Genomic DNA, 26600 nt, shown 5'->3' on the forward strand with positions numbered 1-26600 from the left:
TTTCTCTGGAAAAGCTTGGTGCCGGCATACTCGTTGTACGAATACCACGCTGGCACCACTAGAACCGACATGGTATTCATACTATTTCCATGCCGGTGAAAAATATCCCCCATTTTAAACAATTGTCGGCGTGGTCTTCAACCAAAACAATCCATGCCGGCACGCAGTTAACTTTTTACCTACCAACGAATATTCCATGGAATTTCCAAACCGGCATGGTTCACTCCTAACTTTACTATGACGGTACTATAAGAAAAACATCCAGGAGTTAAAGAATTTTGAACTTAAATACCGGCGTGGTTCATAAATCATGTAGCACGCCGGAAACAAACACCGGCTTGAAACCTTACATATAGAGCATGCCGGTACCACTAGAAAAACATCCAGAGTTAGTCACTTTGGTAGTATTATACCGGTGCGGTTTTAAAATTATCGACCATGCCGGCGCCGTTTTCCGGCTTCGAACCTCGTTTAACGAGCATGCCGGTATTGCGAATTCCGTCATTAATGTTCAAGAAAATACAATTCCGGAACTGTTTAAAATTAGGTCCTCTTTTTCAAGTGCCATTCCGGAATGCCGGAACATTATTCGAGAATGCCGTCACATGTTTCCGGCTTTGGTTGTTTTGGCGGTACTGTCGTCAAGCATGCCGGAACTAGTACCCGTCATAGTAATTTAATTTTATTTGGAACTAATTAAATTTTCTTTTCATTCATTCCTTAGATTGTGATATACATTGATCCAACAAATTCCAAACCGCTTGGTCCGGATACGTCTGAATACTATAAAATGCCTCCGGTATGTTACCAAACAATACTTTCACCTAGTTTTTAGAATTTTATGTGGGGATTGCTTGTAACTAACCTTATAATCTCCCATTGTTGTCCTTATGTAGGAAATAAAATCTCCAAAGGAAGCAATTGCTTGGGAAAAAGAGACCGCTCTTAAGAACATGTGTGTGTTGGTGAGGAATACCCAACGTTCAGACAATCGTTTTGGGATGGTTTGCAAGAGAAGTGGACAATGCAAGAAGAAGGATAACCATAAGAGAAAGGGTTATGTATATCCAAAGAAGACTAATAGGGTATACAAGACTCGTACGAGGAAGGATAACTGCCCCTTTTAAGCTCGTATTCTATCTAAGAGACAAAGAAAAGGAATGGGATTGTACGGTGTGGTTTGGCCGTCATAACCACCGGGATCCGAAAGATTTAATTGGTCACTCCCTAGTTGCGAAGCTAAAACCTCATGAATTCGAGGATGTAAAGATAATGACCAAAGCATGTATCAAACCAAGAGTGATTCTCAGAGACTTCAAGGAAAAGGATGATCAGAACGTTTCTTCCCTAAGTACAATTTATAGCGCACAAGGAACCATTAGAAGGGTGGAATGGGAAGGGAGGTCCGTTGTGCAAGAATTTGATAAGACAGTTTTGGATCACAACTACACGCGTATCATTAAAAGATGACCGGACAACAAACCCCTTCACATATTCATTACGCATCCTTTGCTTTCACAATTGGCTCATACATGTTGTGGTGTCCTTATGATGGATTGCACCTACAATACAAACAAATACAACATGTCGTTGTTCAACATCGTAGGGAAAACATCGAACAAGGTATCATTCACATTGGCTTGGTGTTTAATGGAAAACGAGAGGGATAACAATTATCATTGGGCATTACGACTATTGAAATTAATGTTCCCGGAAAATCAATTTCCGTGGCTCATCATAACTGATCAAGATGATGCACTAATGAATGCTATATCCGACGTATTTCCGGATGCACAAAATTTCCTATGTACATATCATATACGTCAAAATGTGATAAAACATTGTCATGCTTTGCTTGAACCCTCTAAGACGGATATTAAGAAGAGAATGGTTGCTCAACTAGAGGAAGATGTTCGCAAGAAAAAACTATCACCCGAAGAAGAAGAAGATGAAAGAGGAAAGGTTAAAGAGCGAGTGGACAAAGAACACGATGAAAATCATAAAAGGTGGTTGGAATTTCTAAATGATTAGGAGAAAGTTTATTGGTCTCTTACCGAGGATATATATGAAAAGAGATTGAACATGTTTATTACCAAATATAACGAAGTGTATCAAAGTGTCGTCTCATATTGTCGGGATAAATTGTTGGATAAGTTCAAGGAAAAATTTGTGCGTGCATGGAAAAGTCACAAAACTGAACATCTTCGCTTGTTTTACACGTTCGTATATCTCTTTAGTTTCTTTGCGATATTTTGCTTCTATTGTTGCCTCTCCTTCTACTCTTTTCCTTATGAGTATCTCTACTTCCATTGCGGAAAGTGACTTGGTGGTTTGCTCCTTCCTTCTAAGTTTTTCTAGTATCATGGGAATTGAGTTAGTGGTGGTTGATGATTGATTCCCTATCGGAGTGGATAATTTGTTCTTCTTAAGTTTTTATTTTTCCATGGCTATGATGAAATCGGTAGTTGGTGATTGATTTGCCATCAGAGAAATGTGTTGGAGCTCACCTTTTTTTTTTTGAGGTATCAAGTGCAATGGGTGTATCCACTTTAAATAGATGAGGACACAACGACTCTTTTCCACTTTATCATTCCGGCATTGTCAGTAACTTAGATCCCACGCCGGAAATGGTCTTTACTGGTTTATGGTTTAAAAAAATAGCCGTTATGCATTGAATGTTCAATTCCGGTAGTGTATACCTGCACGGTAATATATATAATTTCAAATCCGGAACATGGTTTATTGCACATAGAATTTTGACACTAAATTCCGGCATAAGATAATATATAGTTTTTATGCCGGAAATTTAATGGTATTGAATTATGTTAACAAAGTAAGCAGTAACTATAATTTATTTCAAATGTAATCCTTGTCGCAGGAAGCACGAATGTACTTAGCATGTGCATCAAGCTTTTAAACCACTTGGTGACCCAAGTGGACGAGTTTAGTCTCGTGAGGGTTTACATAGAGATGTACCCACAAAACCTTACCAAAAGCTACCCTAAAAACCTAACCAAATACCACTAAACCTATCAATCTTCTTAGGAAGAATCCGTCTCCGATTCACCCAGCTGGTGGTACTCCGTGACTTTGCTTACAATGTGGTTCACGTTGGCATCAAACATGAATGCTTCTCCCTTTTCCTGTAAGTAACGCGTTTTCACGGCTTCATGCTACAAAAACAACACAAAAACTTAGTTGGTTACATAAAATTTGAAAAAGAGTGGATTATGTCGAATTAATCATAAAGATACTTACAAGTTGTTGAGGGGACAATCTATTACGGGTAGCGTGCTCGATCCGGTGTTTCATTTTTAAATACTCAACCACCGCATTTAGGATGATGTCGTGTCGTTGCTTGATTTGTTGAGCAGTTCTTCCTTTCGGGTTACCGGTAATCGTGAATAAATTTGTTAAAAATCTTCAACCACATGGAATCGCACGTGCTGTTATCTATAGTTGAAGGACGAGTTTCGGCGTACCATGCTTGGGTGATTACTAAATCTTCCTCGGAGTCGAACGATGCCATTTGTTGTATGTGGGATTAGGTACTATACTAAGATATTTATAGATGATTATTCTAGGGTTTATGGTTTCTAAGTTAAGAGGCTCAAGGAGATATATAAGAACACACGAGTTTTGGGCTTTTGGGTCCAAGTACTAGCTCTCCTTATATAGAGAAAAACCTCAACAACTAGTTTTTTTGAAATCACTCAAACTCCGGTATTGAAGTAAATGTGACATAGGATGCCGGTACCCAGTTCCAATATAGTTTACCGTTAGATGTTCATTCCGGTACAAGTGAATTTCTTCACATAGAAATATGCAACTATTACCGGCATTGTTGAACAACATGGTTCAGCGCGGTAAGTTATACCGTCATTGAATATATTATTGCTACCATGCCGGTATTTGTGAATTTAAAAAAAAAACGGCTAATTTTTTGAAAAATAAGAACGTTGGAGATTCATTTCTATATAATACCCCCCCCCCCCCCCCCCCCCCCCCCCCCCCCGCAATCCTTTGGAAAAACCTACACAAAGCACCCACCAAATAACAAAAATCCTTCTCTCAAGAAAGCAAGCACCAAAAAATAGATCAATCAAGCACGGTTAAAGCTTCACAAGAGATGAGAGATTCATCATCGATCTCTATTTGCAAAGTAAGTAGATTGAACATTACTAACAATATATGGACAGTTAAAATCTTCACTACTATGACGCATAACTAATATAATCTTCTCTTACAGAATCATCATTGCAGGTGTCAAATTTGCAAGTCACCTTCTCATCTAGCCATGGACTTTCCTTTTATTTATTCAAAGTGTAGAAGCTGTGATGGGACACGCCGGTTTTGGATTGCAAAAACTGATGATGCTGAAATGGAAGAATGTTTCTAAGGTGTTTGAATTACCCAAAGTGCGATGAGTTTCAATGGTTTGACAAAGCTGTTGAACTAGCAGAATCAAGAGAAAACCACAAAGGCCAATGCAAGCCTATTGATGGGTGTGATGGGTGCTATATGAAGGGAAAGGAATATGTCGAAAGCAAAGATGAACCAATGAAGATGGTCCTTGACACCGAGATTCCAGACGATGTCTTCGAAGATATTCGCGAAAGGCTCAAAGGTTCCGCAATTGTTGAAAAGGGCTCATCTTAAACCAAAAGTGCTTCATTACCATGTTTTAGTATGTTTTAATTTAAAGTTTTGAAATCTAATGTAATAGATTATCTAGGAATGAAATAAATAGAGCATTCGTAACCCATTTATAAATGATACCAGCATAGTGTATTTATCAAAATCCAGTGCCGGAATTATGCAAAACTATGCAAGAGTAAGAAAATCAGAATTCCGGCGTAGATTCAATAATTTCTTTAATGCCGGAACTACCCATAATTTACACAGAAACTTGGTCATTTTCATCCATTGTGCCCGACATGGTTTTGGAGTAAATTGTTCCATGCCGGTACAAATGGCGGCATAAAATTTAAATTGATTTTAATGCCGGAACCAATACCGGTGTTGTAGAACTTAAACATTTGAATGCCGACACTTCTCGTGTAAAGAAAACTTACAGAGACAACACTTTACTAGAAATCTAAACATGTTCAACATAAACCAAACAATTGAATCGTGCTTAAATGTTCTTCATCAAAGTATCATAAACCAAAAGTAAACCAAACAAATAAAGAGTTCAACCAAAAACACAACTATATAGTTCAACAAAGTTAGAAATTGTTCAAGACATAGCAACCACCATCCAAATAACGAAACACAACTATAGAGTTCATCACTTGGTCTTTTGCTTCTTGGAAACGGGCACCTTCCTTGTTTCCCCAAACAAAGTTCTTTCACTTGGGTCTTCAATTTTATCAAGCTTTTCCACGACTTCCTTCATTTCTTCAAGGGATAGCACCTCTCATTCCTCGTACTTGCAACCTAACATCTTCTTGAACTTGCCAAGCCAACGCCACTAGTTTCATACATACAACTCATAATTAGTATATATATGCTAATATAAAATTATGTGTACATTAAACGAGTAAGCAATTAACAATACTTACTAGAAGTACAACGACCTTATTAAGTTGGGTCACCGTAGGTGGTGCCTCTATAGGAGTTGGAACGGGAGGGTTTTTCTGGGGTGGAACTTCGACGTCTTCCGGGCGCACGACAAAAGGATGTGACCATTCCAAGTAATTACCAATGTAGACGGGATCGGATTCATCACCGTTGATCGCAAGCTCCCAATTACTAGTATCTACCAAACGACGCGGTTCTCTATCCCTCCAATGTGTTGGTTCTGGAATTGGATCATACTCTACCCTCAACCTTGTGGAACTTGTCATGGACACAGAAAGGTCAAGCTAATACCTTTCAGTAGAGGCTGTCATGAAGGAGGTTAATTGCTTATATCCAAGTTGTCGCATCACTTCGAGGATCAGCCATAACGTATCCCTTTGGGTGGAACAAAGGCCCATTGTAAAATGCAACGTTATGAAACCTCAAATATTGGCGGTTTTCTCTAGACTCCTTGTAAGGGTCGAACACAACATCTTTGGTAGTCATTGCGTCCAGAGCCAATCTCATTTTTGTCAGTCGATGATTGTTACCGGGCTTCAGATGGCTGTTGAACTCGTATCTCTTGACTGTAGGTTCCTCTGGGTCATCAACGGGAATAAACTTCAAGAAGGGGTTGTCCTTGAACAATGTTGGGAAATATTCATAAGCCCACACCTATACCAATGTGAAATGATACATACAAAAATCAGTGAATTTTTTTTCTAAGTTCATGATAAGGGTACATGTGAACAATATAAATAAGAACATAAGTTTAAAAACAAAAATACCTGGAGTAGAGTGAAATTACCAACAAATTGGTTTGCAACCGCCTTAGAGGCCTTTCTCATCTCCGTCATCAAATGTGCCATTTACATGGTGCCCCATGAATAGGTAAAGACCTCTTCCAACGGATCCAAGTACTGAAGGTAGTTTTCACTAACCCTGTTACTACTAGTGTCAGGGAATACCTTGGTTCCCAAGATGAATAACAGGTACGCAGCGGCTGTATAACGAATCTGTGAGGGGTCTCATCCATCCTTCAAACTTCTTTCCTTTGTATTTTCAAACTTCTCCGTAAGCAGGGTCAGCTTGATGGTCTTTATCCTACTAACCTTAGATACATAGAAGCTTTCCACAAAAGTTTTGTAGTCCCAACCAAACAACTTGTTAGTAAGCTCGTGCAACTTCGTCCATTCTAGCTCAAAAGAATGATTATCTCGTTCTGCAATTGATTTCCCGATCACACTCAAGCCTAGAATGTTCTGAGCATCATCAGGGATCAAGGTCATATCTCCAAACGGGAAGTGCATGGTATCAGTTTCACCATGATACCTTTCGACGAAGCAATTTACTGTCACCATATCTGGCTTCACATAATTTTCAACCAAAGGATATAGACCAGAATCCTTTACTATTGATTGGACCTCTTCATGCTCCTTATACAAATCCCAATGAGACGCGGCTTGGTTCCGGAAAACACGCACAACCTTCTTATGATCCTACAGTTAGGAGATAATACGGTTAATAGATTTTGCACAAATACAAAACAATACATATGCACGAGATAAAAATTCTTACATAGGTCTGATATATAGTACGAGCCCACGAGTCCTTGTATCCAAATAGATACCCCGGATCATGAGAAGCTGTGCCCCAAATTCTACCACTATCAAGGTCAGGTATCATGTCATCAACATGAGGAAGGTGCGAACCTTTAACTTTGCCTTTTCCTTTCCCCTTGCCTTGTGTGAGTTGTTGACTTGGACCACCTTGTTCCACTACTCCTTGGCTTTGGTTTGCTAATGAGTTGGATCAATCTCATTATCTTCCTCCTCACTTTCCTCTTCATCTTGCTCATCTTCCTCCTCAACAACTCCGGTAGATTCAAGGTTTACGATTTTACTACAATCACGATCACTCTCCCAAATTGCCCCTCTTGTATCAGCACCCAAACGCTTTTTGTTTTTCCCTCGAGGAGGCAGAGACTGAGGAGTATCAAGACCATCCTTCCTTCTTTTCTTAGTGACAACATCTTTAGTTTTTCCTTTGTTAGCCTCCTTTGCTTTAGCTTCCTTTGCTTTAGATCTATTTCAAAAGAAGCACGAAATAAATATAAGACAACTAAATTTTATTTCTAATATCGGCATAGATACACCATATTACGGCATAGAACCATCACTACCGGCATACTGAAAAAAAAGTATCGAACATGTCGGGAGCTAATACCGTCATTGACAAGTAATTGTCGAGGATGCCGGTACACTTTAGGAAGTTCCTGTATAAAAACATTTTGGTACTGGCAGAGAAGGAATATAAAAACTCATGTCGGGAACTAATACTGGCATTGACAAATAATTGTCGAGGATGCCGGTACTCTTTCGGTAGTTCCTGGATACCAAAAGTCCAGTACCGGCATGGAATCTAACCTAAAACGTATGTCGGTACCAACAACAAAATCCTAGGGTTTTATGTTTATTAGTACCTCACTACCGGCGTATTCGTAAAAGTTCAAATCATTGTCGGTACTGGGTTCCGAAGTGGTCTTCAACCTAAATAGAAAGCTGAAACTATGTTACGGCGTGGTCTTCAACCTAAATTAAATGCCGGGAGACACTACCGGTGTGGTCTTCATCCTAGATCGAATGACGGTACTTATTTTCGGTGTGGTATTCATACTAAATTGAATGCCGAAAATACAGAAACTCAACTGTTTCAGTTAGGGTTTCGTGATTTTGACCTAAACCCGTAGCTACAAATCGATTGAAACACTAATTAAACAGTTTTAAATGACTTACCTTCTCACATAAGCCATATTTCTGAGTAGTTGATCGTCCGATAACTCTTGTTCTTCGTGTTCTTGCTCTTGAGCAATCAAAGCAAGCCTTTTCTCTAATTTCTGTTGAGCAATCGATTTTGATTTCGATTGGGCATCTGATTTATTTTGTGGAGGCATTCTTATGGGTTGGTTTTAATCGACGAAGAAAATTTTGATTTAACGATTAATCGTAGAGTATATGAAGAACGATGAAGAAGAGGAGAGGAAGATGGAAGAATCTTTTTTTTCCAAAACCTAACCCTAACACACGAGTATGCCGGTACTCAAATGAGGAATAACTGATTTTGTGTTTGGTTTTGATTTTAAGTTTTTCATTTTGTGGGAAGGGTATAACAGTATTTTCATAATGTTTTTTAATTAATAAAAGGGTGTTTTAGTATTTTCGCCCCAGAAAACACCCCTTAGAAGACACCTTTGGTTGGGAGAAGTAATTCATATCCCCCAATCACGCGTTCTTTATATTTCCTATATAAATCATATTTTTGTAAACATAATATTCAATCATATTTTTAATTTCTTATAGAAACACAATATCAATATCAAATCATATTTTTTTATAAACACAATATCAAATCATATTTTCTAAATAAACTTTTATCAAAAAAGAAAATATTTCATATAGAAGTACAATATGAAATCATACTACTAACAAATACAAAAATATTTTATATAAATACAATATGAAATCATATTACTAACACAAACAAATCATACACACAAATATGGCTTCTCATCTTAAAGGTGTTAAAAAATTAACAATGACCGATGAAATTCGTAGAGCATTATTCAAACACAAGAAGGATAATCCAACAACACCAAAAATTCTTGCAATGATAAAAAGAAAATTAGAGATGAAATTCAATGCGATATTGATTTCAGCAAAATACAGAAGACAATTAAATCATTTTTCAAAAAATCTTCGTAAATCATTAATGTATTAAATATATACAGTGCATTATTAATTTATATTTCATATGAGGCCTACATAGGTAATCAAAAGAGTATTATTATCTTATAATTTTAGCGAATTATTAATTTGGCACGTTATCCCTGACTCGGGACCGGCCAAAAATATTATTTAAGAGAGTTTATTAAATAATCGAGTATTAATTAAAAAAGTTTCTACCATATGAGTATTCAGAAATTGTTTTTTAACTTCTAGAAGTAGAAAAACAAGAAATTGGTTTGGGTATAAGATTTTAAAACGATTTTTAGAAACAAAAAATTTAACTTTTATGAAGCAAAATAATTTTATTTATAACTTTTATTTCTGATTTCTACTTCTACTTCTCGAAAAATAGAAATACTTCTGCTTCCGGTATTCAAATGGGCTATTAGGCTTAGCTAGTAGGTAAAGTGAAAAGTTAACAGTTCAATACCCGGCATGACTAAAAGCATGATTACTTTGAAGTGGCCCTTGCCTTGCGTGATTAAATGAATCAGATGAAGAACTATTGTAAATCAAACCTGTCACAAAGAAAAGAAATTAAGAGCCGCTAATGGGGTATTAATTTATTGGAAAGGTAACAAAACCCATAAAACAAACTAGAAAATATATATTATATCGATTTTGGTATCTTCCCTAATAATCTAACACCTTCCATTAACAATGTTGCAAATAAATTAGGTCCTCGTCGTTCAAACCCATTGCATCAGCACAGGTTTGACCATTTCACAATGCAATTAAATTTTTTATAATTCTACAAGCGCAAGACATTGTAAGCAATCAATAGTTGTATAGTCGCTATGCGGAATAACGCATGATTTATAAAGGGAGATACCAGTTTTACTAAGTGGTGATACAGTTTCATATAGGACCAAGAAAATCCCATTGATCCTGATTGTTAGATCGATGAAATGGTATCAACACTTAGTAAGACTGGTAGTCTGGTATCTCCTTATAAATCGTGGAATAACGGGGCAGCTTTTTAAGGAAAGACCCTGGAGCGGGAGACGCTATTTTGACCCATGAGGCCCATTTCAGATCACCAAGCAGCTTTTGACCCATGAAGTCCATTTCGGAGCACCAAGCAGCTTTTAGGCCATCTACAATCCCGAATCCTTCACGCCTCATGCGTCTGCGTTTCACAAATTTATAAAAAAAGTTGCAGATCTTCTAGCTAAACATGTAAAAGTCAAATATTAATTTGGAAACTTACTATCAGGACAGACTCATAAAAGCATAAGGAAAAAGTTTGCTTCGGACCAACTTCTGAGAAGCAGAAAAACTTCCCTTCTGGTTGCCAATTAGCTAGCAATTAGTGGCAACAATCCCAACAATGGTCCCAGCAGCTCTACTGGCTGACTTTAGGATAGAACCTAGGCGCCCAGATAAACTACAGTCGGTCAAATACAATTACTTCGGGGCCAGTGAAATGCATCAAGGGCCCATTCTGAAGCCCAGAGATATGAAATCAGAGAAAATGCATACAGCAAAATAAAACAGCAGTGGCTTGATTGAAATTTTACTATTGTACCTTCTTGATACATCAAAATAGTTTTAAAATATGTGCAGCAAGATTAGAATCAACATTAGAAAAACATACGGTATTCAAACTGGCAAAAGTAGGATCACAAATGAGTTGCTGCACCCACAAATCTCTTGCAGTCGCTTACCAAATATAACCTCCTAACACCAAACTTTTGAATCCACTGTTCTGCAGAGCAAGCATAGAACTTTCATGTACACACTGTTTAAATTCTCATATTTTAACAGTTCTAGTTCCATAAAACTCTCTTGCAACATTAAATATCATAAGTCTAATGCTGACATTTTGATTTTAAGAAATACGGTCTCCAGGTGAGCATATATATATATATATCTTTTCTGGAGAAGTTGTTTTACCTTAACTGCAGAGGACCAAGTATATTGCTCCCTTTATGATTTGTACAAGGCATCTAATTTTTGAATTTCATCGAACGAATACTGGCCAGTCTCTGAAGATAATAAGCCTACACATTTTTGCAATCCAGTATAATATCTGCATCAAACAAAACAGTACAATTCAATTGACAGCCTCCACTTGAATACACACATGAATGGCTACAGTGATAGTTTCAGGTGCAAAGAGACGAGGAAGAAATCAACAGTCAAATTATTTCTATTTCATTATTTACACATACATTAAGGTGGTCCACCACAACTGCACTACCAGCATGCATGACATATAATAGAAAAAAATAGTGCCGGTAAAAAAGATAACCTGTAATTGTCAGGATTTATAGACAGCAGAACCCTATAAATTTTCTCTCCCTCCTCAAGGCGATTAAGCTTCAGTAGCAAAGACGATTGTTGTTTCTTGACTGCTAACTTATCAACCTGCAACAACAATATAGGAGACATGATCATGAACTAAGCACACACCTAACATTTTCAAACCAAGCACTTCTAGGTGCTCTAGCAGACATGATGATGAACTTACAATTCTTCACTCTCTCAAAAAGCCCACATTCCTTGAGTAAAGTGATCTGAATATCAACAGCAGATATTTATCCAGAAAACATGATGAACTTTTACCCATTTAATTTAGATGTCGAATACCGTATAAAATTAACGAACACACACCTAAAGAACCACGTAGAAGAATTAGAAGTTTAGAACTGAAAGAATGTAAATAATATAACATATCGGCATCCTGTTATAAACCCTGTGTAAATGTCCATACACCATGTGGTATCAATAATGAGATGTCGTATTTTTACTTTTGCTGAGAAATTACATAACAGAAAGCAAGAGTTCGACCACATGGAAACCAAGTATAACAGCTAGATAAACCAACCTAAGTCCCTACAGAATTATATGTATATGTAAAGCCACCATGGGAACTTCTGAATTTCATATTCCTGTATACGAAAAGAAGTATAAGCAAATCCACAAGAAGATCGGTAAGCTCTTGAAATAGGTGGTTTTCAAGTCCATGCCCAGGTCCTAGTCATGCCATGCGTCGTAAAAGTGAACCAGTAATCACATATAACATACTCCATCAAGTTTAAGCTATTGTGGGAAACCTTAAGTCATCGGCAAATGATACTAAGCCCGCCAAATCCTCACATATAAAGATAGTGGCGATCCATTACAGCCTCCCAACACAGTAAGTGTTCATATGGACAACACGCACAATTCAATTTCATCGTCTTGTATGTACTATGGAAAAGCTCGCACAAAATTGGAGGTGATACATAATTCCAAAGCTTATATTAACTAATCTAGAAATCTACACTCGCATCCTTTTGGACAAGAAGAGATTGGAAATGGTACTCCAATGATTGCCAAACGATAGGCCCCATTTGTTATACTTCTACTCAGTGAATTCAGTCTCCCAAGTCACAATGGCATACATGAATTAGATTGGTAGTTACTAGAAGTTTCAACGAAACCTGACTATGATAACAATTAGCCAGTAATCATGACCAATTAGGCTACTGCAATAAAAAACATTAGCCCAGATCACACCAACATACACTTCACCATTTCAAGCTTAATTTACCAAGTAAAACACCTTAAATTAAAATTTATAAAAGTGTAAAGAAACGTAAATAATTAACCATGTTAAAGTAATCAATTATCCTACGAGATAAGGCTTACAAATAATGCCAAGGTAATAATGAGCATTTACAAAGGGCTTACACCATTCCTTTTACAATATATTGCCAATAACAGGAAGATGATAATTGAATAACAAGCCTAGTAAAAAAAAACAAGAGCACACCCGGCATTTGCATCGAGGTCAATGTGTATTGTACTCTAGACTTTCGGATGAAGTACAAAATTGATAACTGTCCTCTTTCCCACCCCAGATTAAAGAAAAAACTAACCTCCCTTTGTCACTCTTTTTATTTATGTTAGTGCTTTCTTAAAAAGTTCTGAACCGTGAAGTTATAATCTACCAAGGATACGAAACATATTTCAGACAGACAATTCACTAGTGTTTGTACAAGGAACTAACTTGATTACTCAGGTTATCTTGTTCTTGATAGTACATGTAAAGCTTGATTGCAGTCAACAGACAACATACGAAAATCCTAACCAATCACACCCTCTCAAAGATGGATTTCCTTTAGTATCACATAGGAAATCCAAAACATCCCATGAAGTAGTTCTAGATAACTACCACGACACACATTCTTCATGTACATGTAAGATGAAATATTTTTCATTTCCAAAACAACAAAAAAAAACATAAACAAGCAATCAACTAAAGCTTTGAAGAGATGCAACAACTAAACAAAAACGGAGGGAGGGCAATATACAGGTAACCCGTATTCAACTCTTTCAACCCTTCATTTCAGAAGTAGCTCAGAGTTATTTAACTGATCTTGTCAATTTATGAGCTTCTTGCTCTTATGGTTTCACAAGCCTCTCTGAAAAGGACCTATTTGTCATTCTTGAAAGTGAAAGTGACACCAGAGAAACTTTATCCTCGATCAGACCCTCTGAGACTAAAATTCTGATGACAGAGCCATAGGGGATAATCTTCTTCTTCAAGCTACCATTTCAAATCATTGGTGCTTCCGCAATACTCAGTTGTCTCAGACTGACATTCCTAAAGTAAGAACCATACTCTCATTTAACAAAACAATAAGTATTTATGTGTCTTTCCGTCCTTACAAAGTTGAAATTAACCTAAAAGGTTTGGTTCAATTCAACTATAACTCAGTTTAACCTAAATAGGGGAGAGATTGGAAGAAGAAAAAAACAACAAAACAAGGAAAATCTGAATATAGTGATTGGATATATTAGCTTTCACAGCTTACTGGTCACCAGGAAGGGTTTTGATGATCCACTAAACATATGCAGTTGAAGATAGAGGATATTTCTGACTCACCTGGATCAATGATACTAAGGCATGACACACGGTAGTAGCGTCCCCAAGTTGACATTGTCTAAAAAAAAACGAGAAGTATAAAAGTATATCATCAGCGTGAAATAATAAAAACTTCAAGACAACTAAGACGACACAAATATAAAAGATAATGTCGGAGGAGAGGATATCAGTCATTCGTTAATGGGAAATGACAAAAGAAATCTGTTAAGAAAAAATATCTCCGCTATTCAAAAACTACATGTCCTTCAAAAAGGGACACACCCAGACTACCTTCAATACAAATAACTTTCAAATGTAAAAATTTCATAAGCACAAAAGCAGCGAATATAGAAGAAAATAAAAACCTCAACGCACAGTAGATTATGATATGATTAGATTCAAACAACAACCTAGCACAGTACACTGTACACCCTGGGATTGAAGGCAATCTACTAAATAAAAGTATTGTTACAGGGCGAAAGATTGTGTAACTATAACTGATTGTTTTTCATGCAATTATGTCTCCAGTTAGCTGTTTCGTGATGCTCAAAAAACTAAAGCTTAACTGTTTAAATATAGCATTTCACAAGGGGATATTAATCTACCATTGCTTCATTACTACATAATATATTCGGCATTCTTACTGATTGCCAGAAAATTATAACAACACACATACAACAGAAACCTGCCAGAATAAATTCAGTGCTAAGGTTTTGGATGAAACTGGAGACCACAATCCTGTAATTTTGAAACTGCTAGATTGAAAACGTCGCACGTCGGAAATTATGCCCGTATTAGATGCTATTGTGACTAGGGAATTAGAACAATCATTTGAAGGTGGTTCCGTAAAAAGCCGATATTTGTTGGTTAATGAATATAACAAGTTGCTCAAATGGTTAATCAATAGAAGGATACTAGATAAAATAAGTAGCTTGTGTATTGTAGGTTTACCTGTAACTGTTCCAGCTACATTTGCAGAGAACTGTCCTAGAGACTGAGAGTCCACTTTCTCGTCATCTAATGGAAAACCCTTTCTTGTGTTCGTTAACGAAGTGATGCATTTGTAAAGAAATCCACCTTCTTTCCCTTCCTTGAAAGCTTCATCATCCAGGAGAGATATCTTAAAGGTTTCTGAACAATCACCTTTTGGGGTCATATCATGTGCTCAGAGTCTAGCATCAGTAAGCTTTTTGATCTCTTTAGGAGACAAGCTGGGGCGGATAGCCTGAGAAGGGATACATAGCTGAGTTTTTGCATCTTTCCTCACAATAGTAATCACAAAGAAAATAAATAAAAGAAGTCAAACCTTTGCTTTCAAGTACAATCTATCAAAATCTAAGGGAGATCCATCTTTTCCTTCCATTTTAGAGGGATCTATGCCATCATCTCCGTAAAGAAATTGGATGACACCGCACTAACTTTGCAAACTGTATTATCATACTGACTGGAGAGATCTTCCAAGGCTTTGATCAGTCTACGAGACATGTAGCCTGTGTCAGAAATTTTCACCCGAGCAATAAGAAAGTTGTATTAAACCAATACGTCCTTTTTAAAAGGTTCAGTAAGCTGATGGCTAAGGAGAGTAAACCAAAACTCTAAAGCAGGCGAATAATTCATTTTAATTTAAACAAGTGAGCCACAAAAGATAACATATTTCATATATTACTATAAGACATCAGCAGCTATGAATAGTAAGTGACGTTCCCCCCCTATATATATAAAAGAATATCCTCATGTATGTTGCACTCCATCTAATACACCAGCTTAATGAAGCTTCATTGAAATGAAGAACAGATATGAAAAGTTGAATTAGCAAGCATAAACAAGAAGCTGACCTATACAAGAATACGGTGATCAAGTAGTCTGACTACACCTACAATTATATTCTTAGGGGCTTATATGGGTAAAATCATAAACTGTTTTCTGGAGAAGAATCTTTATATACACAACAAGAAATATATGGCGCTTAGTTCTTACAACAATCATTTCAAACCAGAAAAAAAGTCAGAAAATGTTCCTGCCTCACAAGGTTAAATCAATGAGGCAGGTGCACTGCGTTAAACTGGGCCAATAAGCAAGAACACGTTGTTGGAGTTTAATGAGACGATAAGAAATCATCGAAGAGAGTTACCGCAGTATCCACAAGACCTTCACGTCCTGCCATAATAGTATGAAAGAACAACTCAGTGGCAATCAAGCCGGTGCAGAATGAGTTCTCGACAAATCCTTTATCCTGGAAGTAGAATAAACATCCACCAATCGTTAGAATTAACTTACCTGGTTAAGAATTCACCTTACAATAACTGAAAACAAAGTAATATGCATTGGATTAACAGTAGACAAGGCAAATACTGCGTTTACAAGCTTTTTTCGACAGAAAAAATAAATGTGTGCCATATAATTATTTTCCTTTTTTATAAGTTTCATTCTCAGCCTGTACACTACAATGAGCATTTTACAAGGATCTAAATCATCCCATTTATATGAAACAAAGAAATTAATTTGAAGACAGGTATGCTTCAAAATTAATAATTTGATGAAAACTAGAGCGCATTACCAACTTGAAAAAGAAATTGTATACTGAACAGAAGAATGAATAGCAGTGGAGGGGATATATCAACAAAAATACAAGGAAATAGAAAAACAAATAAGCAAAAAGAATTGAGCTTACATCAGGTGGGGTTGAGTTCCTAGGGAAGTGGGGAAGATTCTATCAGTAAATCTGCTAGAAGCAGGGTATCCCCCAACTGATTGCTGACCAACACATGCAATGATCTGACTGATATTATCGGGGGACCCTCTGGATCCGCACTGCGATATAATCAGAGGGTTGTTCCTCCAATGTAGTTTTAGACATTTTTGTTTTATTCTTCGGTTCCCATACAAACCTGGAACCAATTAACCAGAGAAATGAAAATACTGTACGCCATCATTTATTAATAACGATAAATGTCAAAAAAAATGCAACCACATAACATGATTTACCTTTCCAGTTTTCTCTCTAAAGCCATTCAGAAGATAAGTTAGCTCAGATTCCAATGTTTGAGCAGATCACAACTTGGTTGAACTATAAGTGTCCCATTTTTGTATTTCTGAAGAAGTGCATCATTTATTTGTTTTCAATACCATTCAAGAACCCATGGTTCCAATCCAGCGAGCACTGCAGGAAAGAAGGAATTAAGAGTATAATGTATTAGCACGCAAAATGGATTGTAGTCCTTGCAAAGAATCAATTGCTGTAATAATTGGCTTGTCTCACTGAGAGGCTAAGATCAATATATTTTTTAATCAAAATAGACAAGGAAATCACGACAATACATAGTAAAACTATGCACAATCTATTTCACGAAATTATCTAGCGAACTACAACTTTATCATACGCCTAAAGATTCATGAAACATTATTATCTCAATTTTGCTAGACGGTTCATACAAGCAGCAGCAGCATGTGCATCGTAATACTTAAGATGAACAGGAAAAAGTCCATTATTGCCATTTCCTGGAAGTGAATTCAGAGGGAAAGAAATCCTGGGAAGGTCAGTCTACAAAATCAACAAAACAAAAACCCAGTTGCACGAAATAGGCTTTTTCATGCAATACCACAATAGGAATCTCAAAAATGCCTGTTGGAGAACCTATAAGATAGTCCCACATAGCTAACTTCTTAGCCTAGATCTTAATATATAAGGTGGCGAGCCGCTCCACTCATTGCCAATTGGTTTTGAGTTTGAAGCCCACACACTTCAAACATGGTATCAGAGCTAGGCCCGTATGAGAGTGGAATGAGAAGTATGTCCAAAAGACTGCCCGTCCACCCGTACAGAGGTCCACGTTGTAGTGGCTTAATCTCCTCCGCCCTACACGTGGAGGGGGAGCAAGTTGGAAGCCCACACACTTCAAACGGTGCCCACTCAAGAATAGCAAACGGGCAACATATGTGGTACACACTACTCAGCTCACTAAAATGGTTTGCTTATGTATTGAAATACTTAACTGTGGTGGGTGTAACTAACACATGCCGATGTATGTACAGTCAATCAACCAATCACTGCCTACCAATCCCTAACATAGTTGAAGGTGTTCCGTGTCACTCGTTTAACCAGTAACTCCACTTTAAGATTTTAAAGACGTGGAGTGCTGTAAGATGTGGGAGTTCTCATGCCCGTGACATCTTTTGATACAACATGATTCGTTAAAATAGAAAGCCTTAATGCTTCACAGTGCTACCTTAGACAAACCAACACGAAACCTAATCCTCCAAAACTAAATATGTCACTTGCAATATATCACATGACAATAAATGTTTTGGAAGACTAATTAAAATTAAGAAATAAGATATGCAGATCTAGCAATGATTTAGATATGAGGAGGTAAAGGAAACCCACCTAAAGTAGCTTTACCAACTTGCCCACAAATAAGTTCACTATTCTGAATATAGACAAACCCTTCGTTCGGGCAAAAGTTTCTTTGCACCTGCTTGTAAGATTTTTCCACGAGAGTAAGATTCACACAGACCCTTATCTGAGCACGAGGGTGAATTAGAACGCTGAATATCTGTTTCCCAGTCCAAAACTCTACTGGTTGTGGTCCTGTGGAAAACCAATATCAATTCAATTAGTCAAAAGTGAAGTATAATTTGCAGAAACTAACGGCTCAAAACAGTGCAATTTACACACTTTTACATAATAGCAAGTGTTTTTTATTGTTTGTGTTGTTTGATAAAGAAGCCAAATTTTGATAGATCTCTAACCAGTTTAAGGATATACCACCGTTAAAAAGGCCATACAAGAATAATTGCATCTACGCGAACAACATTTTAGAGGCCAATTTATTTTTATTTTTGCAAGAAACTGAGTCAGGAGTAAACCTCAATTATTCTGTAAAAAGGTAGCTGCATTCACCATTTGCATCCGTTTGAACTAAATACCCCTAATCATGGATCTCTTGATTCAAAGATGCAATGAATAGAAGCAACCTTTGTTTCTAACTTATATATGGAAAAATCATGTTTCTGACACGTTTTATACGATGTTCTTCTGTTTGACAGTATTGAGTTCTATACAGACAAGATTAAAATTTGCAAGATACAGCAAGCGTTTATATTGGATTAGCCTTGAACAGTAGCATTATAGCAGTTGTTATTCCCAATACTAAATGACAACAAGCATGAATAGGTACGAAACTCAAAGAATAAGAATGGTGATCTAGATATCTGTGACAACTGTCCATAACAAAGCTTTGTCTAACCTCAATTAAAGCTGGTGTTGGCAAATCAACAGGTTCCATTGCATCACCCATATAAGTACACATAAGCGCAAAGGATGCATGATCGTAGAATGTGACCTCCTTGTGATGAGAAAGGAAGATGTTAGAAAATGTTGAGTAGATGCGACCAAAATTTCTCCATTTTTTGGTGTACACAAGTAGTTTTGCATCAATGGGACAATCAGAAGTTTTTAAGTGGAAATACTCTTGAGAGTTAGACACCAAAACTAACCTAGAAGACACTTATGTTTCACCCGTAAATTGAACTTCATAAATCATCATCATAATAACTCTAAGAGGCATTAATAGTCCTGTCCAGAGATATGGAAATCAACAAGAAAAATATGTTTGTTTCCGATTTCCAGAAGCAAATACGATTCCAATTTTATGATAAACTTAATTACAGAAGGTCTATGTAACCTTTGTGACAAATTGACAATAAAGCATGCATAGTCACTCCACGACAGATGTTCTTTTTGTTGTCTTTACACAATTATCAGTTCCGAAACAACAAAACAAGCACAGAGATCTAAATTGTAAAGAGAGGCAGCACAGCAAAACAAAAGGAGGAAAGAATACATACCAATAACACATGTTCATCTCTAGAAATCCATCTTTTCAGAAGTAGCTCTCGCCTCTCAGTTGTTAAACTGATTGTGGAATATGCTTTCATTAGTTCAGGAGCTTCTTGCTCGTACAGGTTTACAAACTTGTTCGAAAAGGACTTGATCACCATTGCTGAAAGTGCATTCAGAGAAAACAACTTCCTCAATCAGACCCTCAGAGACTAACATTCAAGCTATTATTTAAAATCCATGGGGTTTCCTCAATACTAGAAGAATCATAACCCATTTCAATCACAAGGAAATCCATAATTGTCGTAACAACAAGGACCTTTCTAAATGCTGTTTGAATTTGATCTTCAGACCACCAACCCCATCTCTTGTAAACATTGATTTTAAACCTTTTCCACGAACTTCTTAAATTTATTAGCATCTAGCATAAATGAACTTGGTTTCATGATCATATACTTAAAAATGATTACATTCAGAGACACCTTCGTATCTCAAAATCTCTAGGTTGATTATCGCATTTCAGCTACATATATGTTGGGAATCCGATAAGAACCCTTAAGAGTTGTAATGACATGTGTGTCTACATGAAGAATGTTCTTGCGGATAACAAATGAAGGAATTAAAATTGGGATTGTCAGCTTAGTTTCAGAAAGGTTGAGTACCTTGAGATGAAGTCTGCTAGCTTAATTCCATCTAGTCCTTTAGAATTGAAAAAAAATAATTGGGGTTTTATGGTTTTAAGAGGATAAGAAAACAGAAATGGTGGATGCTCGGTGATAGGAGAAGATTAGATGGAACTAACCCTAGACTTAATAAGAAGATTTGGATTTTACCAAGTTATGATGGCCATTAGTGTTTGTTGTCGTCCTTTTGAGATTTGCACCTACTTCACATCACAGGAACAAGAAGAAAAAAGGAGGAGAAAGGGAGGAAACAGAGCAAAAACATTTGATTGGGACTATTACAATTATTACCAAAAAAATCTAAATATACCGTGCCTGCACAAAACTGGACCTAAAAGTAGGAGTGGACCTCCTAGGGGTGCGGAGCCCGCTCTATGGAAGAGGGGATATTGTTTGAGGATCCGGCGGCCATGATTCATTAGGATATGTTTGCCTTGTATGTGTTGTTAGTCTGGTTCCTATGGGGCGGCTAAACCCCCATTTGCCATGCTAGCTGTCCTGGCAAATTGGGTGCGTCATTATGGGAAAATAGTTGAGTGATCGATTCTCCACCGACCGGTTGATATTAGACCGTTAGCGGTCGAGTCTCCACCGCTAGCGATCTTCATAAAACCGTTCGGTCTTTTACTTGTCGCTTATTAAAAAATGAAGTAACGGCTATTTCCCCTCACGTCTCCTTATAAATTCACCCCTTTTAATTCAATTCAATTACACCTCATTTTCTCATTAGCTCTATCATTTTACTGTTTCATACCTTTAATCATCTATTTAATTTTTAGTTTCAACTCAATGGATTCTTCTGACGAAGAAGTGTGTATTCATATGGATCGATTTGAAGAACAAAAACGAATATTCGTACAGGTGTTTCAGCAAATTGATGATGAGTCATATGAATATAAAGAACTAACCAACAATTTGTTGCAGTTATATTTTTCGGGGCAAATACCTAGAGATCCATAGCCAAGAGAAGTGTTCACAAAAAGAAATACGTACCGGGGTCGGGATGAATGGCACGAGAAGCTGATACACGATTATTTTCTTCTCGACTGTGTGTTCTCTGATGAAAATTTCCAAGGACGATTCTGCATACCCCGACATTTGGTGTTAAAGATTATTGGTGAGCTTTGTCAGGTAGAACCTCAATTTAATTATCAATATGATGCACTGAATATTAGAGGTTGTGGTCCTTAACAAAAGGTTACTTCGGCCTTAAGGATTCTAGGATATGGCATTCCTCCAGATTCGAATGATGAGTACCTTCGCATTGGGAAAACAACCGTATACAAGTATCTTTTATTGTTTTGCGAAGCAATGATTAATCATTTTGGTCCAACCTATTTACGAAAACCAACTGAGGAGGATGTTAGAGAAATATTAAAGCAAAATCAGGAAAAGGGATTTTCCAGACTGTTGGGTAGTCTTGACTGCATGCGTTGGGTATGGACCGGATGCCATACCTATTGGGTCGGTCAGTATAAGGGTCACTATGCAAAACCAATGGTTATCCTTGAGGCTGCTTCTTCTTATGATTGTTGGATATGGAACGCTTTTTTTGGTCTCCAGAGATCTCAGAACGATATAAATGTTTTACACAAATCGCCTTTGTTTGAAAATTTAAAGTATGGAATTTGTTCTCAGGTAAATTTCACTATCAACGGGAATCGCTACACTCATGGTTATTTTCTTGCAGATGGAATTTATCCAAAATGGTCAACTTTAGTTCAATGTTACCGTCATCCACTTGCAAGTGAAATGGGTCGTTCATACTCATATTTCAATAGTAAACAAATGGAACTGAGAAAGGATGTGGAACGGGCTTTTGGAATTATGAAGCGGAAGTTCGCCATCATTTATGGGCCTTATCGTGGTCTAAGTACTCGTGAAATGCATAAGACTATGCTGACTTACATCATTATGCATAACATGGTAATTCAGGAAACTCGTCGTAACAAGAATTTGACTAACCATCAAGATGAAGACTTAAGGCCTGAGATTCTACCAGCAAGAGGAGTACCTGCAAGGAACTATGCGCAAATGACTAGTCATATTGAGAACATAACTCTGTATAACAAGTTAAGGGAAGATCTCAGAGCGAATTTGTGGTATGAGTTTGGAAGAGATGGAGGACGAGTTGAGTAGTGTTGTCAAGTTTAGTTGTTTGAGTTTCATTTGTTATTTCATAGTTTTATTTTGACGGTTTTCATTTTTTAACGGGTGTTTAAGTTTAATTTTTTTGAAGTTGTTTAAGTTTAATTGTTTTTAACGGTTTTCATTGGAAGTAGCGGTCTAGACTCAATCACTAGCGGTCTAGACTCAACCCCCAACAATCCTTATAAATATACCTTCACTTCATCCATTTCAAAATCACACATCTTCACTTCTCTACAAAAATTTCTTTACTTTCTGGGTAATTTATGGATGATCCTAGATTTATTGAAGATGGAGATTTATCTCTTTGTAGAAACTATGTAATATACTACCCGAAGAGGGGTGAGAAACGACGGATGAACGGTTTACCTAGTATGAGTTATTTGGGTAAAATTCATGATGCCTTCTGCACAGAGACAGGTAATCCTTATAACCGGGATCATGCTGCTTTGTTTTGCCGATTCATGATTATCAAAAAATATCTTGTGGATTTTATAGCTATGAAAAGGATTGTCACTCGATATCGTCTTAGAGGTGACACCAATGCGGAATTGGGAATACGAACTCGAGACGAGTGGCGAAGATGGAAAAGAATTTTTTTTTAATACGAAGCGCATTACCAAATTCTTAAGGAGTTTCTAATAACTCGTATGGGATGTTAGGCTTAATTTTAGTTCTAGGCTTAAGTTTAGTTATAGTCTTTTAAGTTTAGTTATCATTTTGTCAAGTTCTATTTTTAATGTAACGAAAAAACTAGAAAAATTTAGTTCTAGTCTTTAAGTTAGTTCCAGTCTTAAGTTTGGTTTTCATGGATGTTGTCAAGTTAATGTAATGAAAAAAATAGAACAATTAGTAATTAAAAAACTAGAACAATTTCATTAACTATAACCAAACTACATCTTCATTAAAATTAAAGCTGATTCATTAATTAATTAAGTGGCACTACTTCATCGTGGTCTTCATCATCCTCATCTTCATCTTGAACTCCAAATTGTTTTTCCAAATTTCTCTTGTTTCGCTTTTCTTCTAACTCCTCTGTTAACCTGTCCATCTCCATCTCCCATACCATATATTGTCTGGGATTCATTGTTTCGATGTTTTCATTTAGAATCTTATTCTTGTCATAGTATGAAACAAATTTCTCTTGAGTTAGTCTATGTTTTTTCATCTCCCTAGTCAAGAACTGCCGGTCTACAGCTCTTTGTTTTTCGACGGTCTTCTGATGCTCTATCAAAGTATCCAAATCACCTTCACTTGCTTCTCCTTCTTGGGAAGCTTTTCTCGCTGCTCTTGCAGAGTTTCTTCCTAATAATTTTCTCTTAATAGCAGCATTGACATTCAAGTTGGAATTGTTGTTTGTTGTGGTTTCTGGCGAAGAAAATGGATTCTCCGAATGGGGATGAGATGATTGAGATGGTTGTGAAGCTGGCATTGAAGGTGAAGAAGTGTATGGTGAACTTGCAGGTATATTCTGCATGTTTTCTAACATTTCTGGATTATATTTAGGAAACACTTTAAAAATACGATAACAACTTTCAAAAGCAAAAAAAAATTCCCATGTTTGTGGTGCCAATCAGTTCGACACTTTCGTTCGACATCAACATCGACAAGTATGGTCGCTCGAGCACGATCAACTTGCATTATAGCAGCAACATACAAGGAAACTTGGGCATTGATTAGCACGAAGCCAACGGACAATCCACTTGTTTCATGATCGTTGATGTTCATAGTTTCTTCACGAAATTTAGCAAATATTGTTAGAGCATTGTTCGCTCGAAATCGCATGCGTTACTATCTCAAGCATGTTTGTCAATGTTAGTGATCAAAACTATAAGTCTTGATTTATAGTGTACTATAGATAGGTCTCGGATTAGGATAGAAAGAGTAGTTGAGCTCAAGAACTCCATGGCGGATCATCATACAAGACGAAGAACTACTCAAGGAACTGGTGGAACTTCATCGACAAAAAGGTATGTGGAGACTTGAACTTATCTATCACTCAAAAGTCTATCTACTTTATCTCCTATCTTGAGACAAAAGTCGTTTTTCTATATATACTTTGATTATACACATTTGCTATTTCGAGCCGAGGTTATCTCGCGCTATCTATTTCTCAAAATATGTGGTGGTAAGCTTTCGCTTTGGCCAAGTTCATCTTTACCTAGTGACGAAATTTATGTTATGTTTCAATCACTTTGAAAATTGCTTTGACGAAAAATGGTTTGTGAATAACAACTATATAACATCCTCTAAGAATGTTTGAATGATTGAAATGAGAGTTTAGATTATATAACCATTGTTGTGGAAATACATATCTGTATAAGTCCTTATTCCTTGAACCGAAGTTTGCGAACTTTGTTGATCAAGAGAACCGAAACAAGAGCCGTGACTCAGTCCACGAACCCAGTCCGCGAATTGAAGGAAGTTCTCGACCCGAGAAAATCTGCTGGAGTTTGAGAACTCCTTCCGGGAACTTAAGTCCGCGAACCCAGTCCGCGAACTTGAGTTGGTTATATCTAAAAATGATTGTTTGTGAACTCGTGTTTATAAGGAATGCTAATTGAAAACCGTGGCTATAAAGTTCATGAACCGATTTGAGTGAATCAAATAGTTTTTTCTTCAATTGTGTCTTGTGTAGTTACATAAGATTTCCTTGCAATTGAGCAACTCTCTAACTAGTTCATTTGAGTCATTTGAACTAGTTATAGTGAAGAAGAAGATGGTTGATATGAAAGTGCTCATATGGCTAACCATTTGGTTAACTATTGTTGAACCAATAAATGTACATGTTTGGGAATGGTTACACAAACCTAGAAACGTGCATTTCATTTGTGTGTAACAAGATAGGTTTCGATCTAAAGGTTGAAAGATATTAGCTTGAATCTAATCAGGTTTTCATCTAACGGTGAATATTGAATGCTTTGTTACCAAGCTAACATTGATTTCAAACCCTGATTTGAAAGATTATATAAGGGATAACTCTAGCAACTGGGAAACCTAATCCCCACACCTTACGTGTGATACTAGTTGTGTAAGCTAGAGTCGATTCTCCTTTAACCTTTGGTTTCTTCTCTAAAACCAGGTTAACGACTTAAAGACTTCATTGGGATTGTGAAGCCAGACCGATACTACTTTCTCGTTGTTGTGTGATCTGATCTTGTTGTTTCTATCGTACAAGTACAATCACAAAGATTGGCATGAGATTGATATCTCTGATAGGCAAGATATAAAAGTAGTCACAAACATCTTCGTCTCATCGTTTTTGATTCCACAATATCTTCTTTCGCCGCGTCGATTAAGATTATTGTGAGGTGATTGATAATACTAGGATGTTCTTCGGGAATATAAGTCTGGGTTATCAATTGGTTCATGTTCACCTTGATTTATCAAAAGACGGAACAAAACTCATAGGTATTTCTGTGGGAGACGGATTTATCTATTACCGTAGACTTTTCTATGTGATACAGATTTTTTTATTAAAGTCTTCGACTTTGGGTCGTAGCAACTCTTAGTTGTGGGTGAGATCAGCTAAGGGAATCAAGTGCGTAGTATCCTGATGGGATCAGAGACGTAGGGAGCGCAATTGTACATTGGATCCATGTGAGATTGATTGGGGTTCAAATACAGTCCATACCGAAGTTAGTTTGTAGTAGGCTAGTGTCTGTAGCGGCTTAATACAGTGTGTGTTCAATCTGGACTAGGTCCCGGGGTTTTTCTGCATTTGCGGT

At 36.9% G+C, this 26600-nt stretch overlaps 1 protein-coding gene and 1 long non-coding RNA gene across 7 annotated transcripts; one reads left to right on the top strand and one right to left on the bottom strand.

Moving 5' to 3' along the window:
* Window positions 1-9984: 9984 nt before the first annotated feature.
* LOC113271742 lies at window positions 9985-20982 on the bottom strand. 6 transcript variants are annotated; one of them, XR_003322311.1, is made up of 14 exons: window positions 20050-20982; window positions 19449-19547; window positions 18587-18790; window positions 17188-17362; window positions 16874-17090; window positions 16334-16435; window positions 15509-15692; window positions 15154-15427; window positions 14224-14281; window positions 11821-11963; window positions 11602-11717; window positions 11244-11379; window positions 10945-11055; window positions 9985-10476 (listed from the first exon to the last, which is right to left on the bottom strand). It is a non-coding gene; the product is annotated as an uncharacterized LOC113271742 (long non-coding RNA). The 6 variants fall into 6 exon arrangements; XR_003322314.1 differs by lacking the exon at window positions 10945-11055; XR_003322313.1 differs by lacking the exon at window positions 9985-10476 and having other exon boundaries at window positions 10731-11055; window positions 15509-15676.
* A 1239-nt stretch (window positions 20983-22221) lies between these two features.
* LOC113273360 lies at window positions 22222-22863 on the top strand. Its single transcript, XM_026523096.1, has one exon. The coding sequence runs from the start codon at window positions 22222-22224 to the stop codon at window positions 22861-22863; it is 642 nt and encodes a 213-aa protein (XP_026378881.1).
* Window positions 22864-26600: the final 3737 nt, after the last annotated feature.

The sequence above is a fragment of the Papaver somniferum genome, chromosome 4, assembly GCF_003573695.1.
Source record: "Papaver somniferum cultivar HN1 chromosome 4, ASM357369v1, whole genome shotgun sequence".
NCBI classification, from domain to species: Eukaryota; Viridiplantae; Streptophyta; class Magnoliopsida; order Ranunculales; family Papaveraceae; genus Papaver; species Papaver somniferum.